Raw genomic sequence first — 6,742 nt, 5'->3', positions numbered from 1 at the left:
TTACTATTAATGTATCACGTTAATTAGGAAATTCGTAGTTCACCGGAAAGCATAATGGCCAAGAATAAAAGTTTTCCAACCTATCTCACATTTCCTTCATTATTTCGAAGTACGTGACGATTAATTCGCTGTCTTGTAGAACATATACGAAAGCATGAACGCAACCGTTGCGCCCATTGCCGAATCGCGATATCAACGATTTAATTACTTACAAAAATCACCTGAGTTTCTGGGTTTTTTTTTGTCAGTCAACTGAGCTACGTCATTTTATCCCCTGCATCAAGTGACGAACACTTTAAAAATTGCTTGAACGAAGGTGGCAGGAATAGTTTAAAGTATACGTACGGAAGAGAAATTTTGTTTCTTTGTTTGATTTTTTTGAGATTTTTCGATATATTTATTTGTATGGACAATTTGGAGCATAGTGCACAATATATTTAATATATAGTAGTCTGGGGAGGGGGGAGGGGGGGGGGGGGTCAGAGTACATTCTGGAGTCTGAACACAATATCTTACAATGTAACGACAAGATGCCTGCGAATCTGTACTTGCTTCATTTGCGTCTGTACGTTAACACGTCACTTGTATATATGCGATATACATATATATATATATATTATATATAAAGCGTAACGAGTCAAGTTTTTAATTAAAGATTTTTCTTCTTCTTTCTTTCATAGTTTTATACATGCCAAAAAAAAAGTTCATTTAGTACTAGGTATATGTTTTACGTTGTCTCAGTCCACCTTGTTTCATATAATCCGTTCAATTATTCCGCGTTTCATTCATTATGCAACATTGCGGCAAATACGTATTACTTATGAATGTATATTTTTTGGCTAGAGATTGTCTCCATTTGGCGGCGACACGTTCACGCAGATTTAATAAAGCACACGACGCCAGCGCAAGGAAGTAACCCCGTCTCTTATTTTCCACGTAGCGTGTTCCACAAATCGAGGCAGCCTCAACTCGTAGCAGCGTATTAACAATCGACATTAAATTTATTTAAAAGCAAATACATGGTACAGCCTATACAATTAATACATTTCTTTACCATTGCAACAGCGGCGTGAATAGGGTAGGGTTCAGGTACTTAGGCTATCTGTATATTTTCATAAAAATTCGTTTCCTCAATTAACAGCAACCTGTCACTCTGTTCGATTACCGTTCGACTCCTTCTCGTATTCTTTGTTTAAATTTCGTTTCTTCCCCTTTTATAAAAATCACAGCACAGCACCAGCATATATTTTAAAGCCTACCCTTTCGCCGCTGGGCGCCCCACTAAAACTGAGGCGTCCTTTTCTCCGTTTAATCAATGCCTGTTGCGAAGCGAATGTATTTCTTTAAAAAATCTTTTTTATTCAGTGGTTTTTTTTCAACTTTTTTTCTCTTTTGATTTGGAATTTGCAACACTATGCGGTCCAATCATTTTTTTTTCTCTTGTCTACGTGGGCGGGTACAACGTGTATATGTTTTTCCCCTATTAATAATCATAATAATCATAATTGTAATTATATGAATAATTTGAATAAAAATCAAAATAATAAGAATGATGAACGTAATAAATTTAATAATAGTAATCAATCATGATAATGACAAAGACAATAAGATTGTTTATAATCACAATGATGATAATAACTGTCGTAGTGATGATCATACAATAATAATAAAATAATAATTATAATAATTACTGAACTAATATTATGTAGTTATTTATTCGTATGTATGTATGTGTATACACACACACACATATATGTGTGTATACAAGCATATATATTCATACGTAACACGTTGTTTCAACCACATTTATTTCCCCTTCCTCTGTATCTCATATATCGCTATATAATCGCGCAAATCTACCTACCGTTATTATTTTAGTAAACAAATAGCGTTCTAGTCTCGATTTACATTACATACTTAGCATCTCTCATTTAGAATCATATACCTTACAGAGTAGTTTCGTAATATTTACCGTTTTCAATAATAATTATTAATATATAATTGAATTGTCTAAGAGATAGTTAGCAAGTTTATGCAATTTTTATTTACTTTTTTTTCTACAAAAATCGAAGTCTGCATTATTCTTTACAATAAAATACATTCATCCGGGTGGCGGGTTTATTTTCCATTATTTATTAAAAATTTCACTTTTTGTCAACTCGCGGTCGCGACCGTACCGACAACAACCACTTATGCAGAAGCAGCGAAACAGCGAATCATTTTATTCGGAGTAATGCACAAGTGCTCTGCTTCAGCCGGACGCGTGTACATCCGCGAGCTTCAGTCTAGCGGGACTTGCAAAAATTACATTACAGTTCTGCGCATTTGCAAGTTCTTTGTTTCTATTTACTTCTGTTTTCGTACATGTATGTCCTCACTTACGTCTAAGCATTACTATATACTATATTTCATTTTATTTGTTTATTTGTTTATTTGTTTATTTATCTTATTAATTTTTTGTTGAAGGGGAGGGCAGGTTCGAGGGTTGCATCATTTTTAATACACTATGTACATCAAGAAGGAATTAATTAGCAATTTTATACACCGACAAAACCTCAATCCTTATGCCTACGTTATTACAGAATTTCTACATTACCATAGGTGATTCGTGAAGAATTTTATTTATAGATTTGAAACAAAAAAAGGGAAAAAAGATAGAGAGAAGCAAGAAAAAAAGTGAAACCAGCGGAAAGGAAAATCAAAATGATACACGGAAAAATGTATTCTACGCTCGCGCGACGAATCTTTAAATAAAAACAGCCAATGTGTACAGTATAGGTACATGTAAAAGTTTCAGAAGCGACATGATTTACCGTCTAAAAATATATGTATAGTCAAGATAAAATTGATAAAAACATCATCAATAATCGTTTCGAATAGTTCATTTTTCTTCTTGTTCATCTAATGATCATTCCGTCGCCCGTTTACATTACACTGACCGCAGGGAGCATTGGAATTGTCTATGGTCCCGTCTGGCGTCCCCGTAGTCTTGAAAACGCGTTGCACCTCTCACTCTCGCTCCCATACACACGCTCGCTCTCGCTCTTGCGCTCTCTGTCAATCTAATCTTTCCCATCCTCCGAAATCCAGTGGTTCTTTCATTCTCTTATCGTGGAAACACGTAATCCAATTTGTTACATACATACTTTCTTCCATCACCTAAGACTTCATCTGATACACCCTCTAAGAGCTCTCAGGCGTATTTTTTTACCATTTTGAATAACTTCTTTTTCTTTCCACTTTCCCATCGATATTAATTCTCGTTATCGCATCTTTTTTTTATCATCACCCATTCCTGAAAGTTATACTTGAAAATATACTTTCAAGACTATAAAATTGCGGTGGAATGACACGCGTCACAAATTGCAACGCTCTCGGGTCCTTGAAATACTGCCGTACATAATGCAAAAACGTCACGGATATATAGCCCGCGTTTACGCATACACACACAATATTTTATATATACATATATAAATATGCGTGCGTGTGTGTGTGTGTGTGTGTATATATAAGGTAGTATATGAATACGGTGTACGCCATGATCGAGGTAAGTTATTAAATATTCATTATTATCATAATATTATTATTATAATTAATATTATTAGTATATAATTTCTACGTCGCGGTCTCTCTATAGCCCCACTCTATTATATCGTAGAAATTACGTTAATTCTACGTCATCGACACGAGTTTACCGTCGTGATAACAAAACTTCTGATATATTTATACTTCACCCGACTCTCGGCGTCCATCCATTTATCCATCCATCCATCCATTCGTCAAACAATCAATCAATCAAACAACCGATCAATCCCCGTATGTTATATGTCTGTATAATATATTTTTATTCTTCTGACTACTTGGGTTCGAAGACTCAACAAAGAATTCTTACAATGGTCAGCCAACATATCTATAGTATACATACAATATATTATAGTAATAATTGTTATGCCGGTCGGTTTACAGTTATTACATAAATTAAAATAAATGCATTACGTTCCCGAGTATCATTACGTTTTTCTTTTCTTTTTACACAGACCTTGATATGCAGGTTATTACAGATAAGCCTTTGAAACTTTAACCGCACACTGACCTCGGATCGACAGAGTCGTGTATAATAATCAAAGGACTGTGAAAATAAAACGAATTAAAAATAAGTGTTTTTTCAAAGCATAAGGAGAGAAGCAAGAAAATAAAAATAAAAATAAAAACTAGGAAAGGAAACAACGGTCAGTTCCGAAAGAAAGTTTTTCCCAAAAAGCGCGCCTTTCCAAATCCTTAGGGGCAATCCGTAAGCAATCCACTAGATATCTCCATTAGGGCCTCGCGCCGTTGATTCCACTTGCCGAATGTGCGTGGTGATTTTGAGCCGTGCTACCTGCCGCATTTGCCAGCGCGGGGGCCGCGGGTCACTTAGGCGGGAAGGAGGAAATCGGCGAGATCACCGAAGCGGCTACAGCCGCAGCCTGCTGGGTCGCTAGCACTGCCGCTGCAACACATACAGCAGTCAGTCGATTACCATGCAACTCCATAGTCCTTCGTTAAGACCTTATTGCGAGGTGGGAAGGAACAACGCGGTTAAAGATCTAGCAAACGATCGCGTCACTGCACGTGCCCATGCCTTTGTCGTACGAGTTCGTCTGTCCTTCCGTTGCCGTTGCAATGTCCGGAAATATTTATTACGCACGCGCAAATGAGGTCGGCATTTTTTCATATTAAACACTTTTTTTATTCCAAAATAATAGTAATAGTGATAATACATGTGTGTGAGTTTGTTGACTCGACAACTGGAATGATATCATCAAGGCAACGCAGTTACGAGATCGTTGAAATTGTTTTTTCGTGTTTTTTTCTTTTTATTTTCTCGCGATTTTTAACAAATAATATACTGTCACGTGAGGATAAAAAGATTGATCGCAGTAACCGTCGTGAATGTTGAAGAGAATTAAGATTCTCGTATTTTTGTGAAAGTTTAAAACTCTTGTTATGGTTTTTTTTTTTTTTTTTATTAAACTTGCGATGCGTTCGTAAGTTTTAATCACCCCTGGTTATATGCAAGCGTATAAACGTACGCCGGGGTAACTTTCCGTGAAGAAATTACGGAGACGTACCGAAGTGAAAACCCTCTTCGGAAGCAACTTGGTTAATAAGGCCTCAGCAAGACTATACGGCGACTTTGCCCTTCCACGATCCCGCCTATACATACATATCTATATACATATAGACCATGAGTAAATAATTATATGTTTGTACGGAACTTCGCTTGTCATGCGTAATAATAAATAATTAGTAAAAGAGCGAACATAATGAAATGTGTAATTAACAGGGCAGCTTTCTAAGAGAATCTCGGAACGAAAGAACGCCCACGCAGATTAAAAGAAAACGAGACTGGTTATTGGACACGACTGATCTTCAGGTTTATTGTCGAGTCGCGCTAGCTGTGCAGCAGTTAGCATGTACTGACTGTAGACGAGTAACGTTTCATATCAACGATACGATACGAGAATCGTGACATTATATATCTATTGAGATACATTTACATGCATAATACTACGTATGTTTGTATTACCGGAGTGTATAACGTTACCGCGGCAAGATATTACTATATGTGATAAAAATTCTTTAATCATTCTCCGAACCCATATTATATTCATTACGTTACTCAATTCACGCCGTTGAAACTAACAGCACGTCGACGCGCGTACATGACGCTTTCTAATGACGTGCCCATAAACGTATAGATGAAGTAATGATAGTAAGGGCTTAACCGTTCACCCAGGATATATTATCAGCCTGCAGATACATACGCGTTTTTCGTAGTCGGTATCGTTTGCGTGTTACTTCGGTTTAGTTGTATTGGTATAATTATAGCCAGACTGGCATGAATTGTAGATGACGTAATCGTTTGTCAAGTTATTTCTAGTATCGAAGGAAAAACATGTAGAAATTGAGAAACGGTTTATCAAGTGGCGACGCAATCGCGCTCGATAAAACAATTATCATTTAATTAGAATAAGTATTTTTTTTTTCCTTTTCTTCCTTTTCCTTTTTAAATTTCATTTCCATTTTTATTTCATCCTAAGGTCGCCGATCAAATCAAACGCTACATTATAGATCAAAATTACAAATGTTTACGATTTACTATACAAGCACAACGGATATGTAAAGGGAAAACGCGATCATGTAGTATATTTCTACATCGTTAAGCGTTTCTCGGTTGTAAGGTAACACGATTCAACTCATCTTCAACTCAGTCCTCTGTCTTCAAGTTCGAGGTGTTGAATTATTATTAGGTACGTCGTTTGTAATTTGGCGTCCCAAATTATTTGTGAATTAGGAAATCCTGGCAGTGCTTGCTCTATTATATAAGTTACACTTGGTCGATATTGAGTTTCATCTTTCAATTCTCTTTACTCGTTGATAAAATTTACGTAGCTTATATTTTTATCTGCAATACGAGAAAGGTTTCGAATAACGATCAAGTTTTGCGAACGACTCTTTTTTACTGTAAAAATGGCTCTACGTAGTTATCTTCTTCTATTTATTTTTTTTTTTTTTTACTTGGTCTATCTTCTTGTTTCTGTCTCATCTGGTTTGTTTCACTTTTATTTCATCTCTCGACTAATTCGAAAAGTCTGCTCGGAAGACTGCTAACTAGTCTGAATGAAACCGCGACTTAAAACTTTCGTCTATTATGTGTTCAAAAATCAACAACTACATTTTTGAGGTTGAGAATGAATTC

The 6,742-nt window shown here is 36.0% G+C and overlaps 1 protein-coding gene across 6 annotated transcripts in view; it reads right to left on the bottom strand.

Moving 5' to 3' along the window:
- Positions 1 to 982: 982 nt before the first annotated feature.
- LOC124174361 (zinc finger protein 608-like) overlaps positions 983 to 6,742 on the bottom strand; it is a 95,542-nt gene continuing 89,782 nt past the window's right edge. For all 6 annotated transcript variants that reach the window (XM_046553425.1, XM_046553419.1, XM_046553424.1 and 3 more), the window contains exon 5: positions 983 to 4,489. Coding sequence is in view for 5 of the 6 variants with exons in the window: in XM_046553419.1 (XP_046409375.1) it covers positions 4,410 to 4,489 (80 nt within the window). In the remaining variant the exon portion in view is untranslated. The remainder of the gene's footprint in view (positions 4,490 to 6,742) is intronic.

Source organism: Neodiprion fabricii, chromosome 1 (assembly GCF_021155785.1).
Source record: "Neodiprion fabricii isolate iyNeoFabr1 chromosome 1, iyNeoFabr1.1, whole genome shotgun sequence".
Lineage (NCBI taxonomy): Eukaryota > Metazoa > Arthropoda > Insecta > Hymenoptera > Diprionidae > Neodiprion > Neodiprion fabricii.
This window is presented reverse-complemented; position numbering and strand designations above follow the sequence as displayed.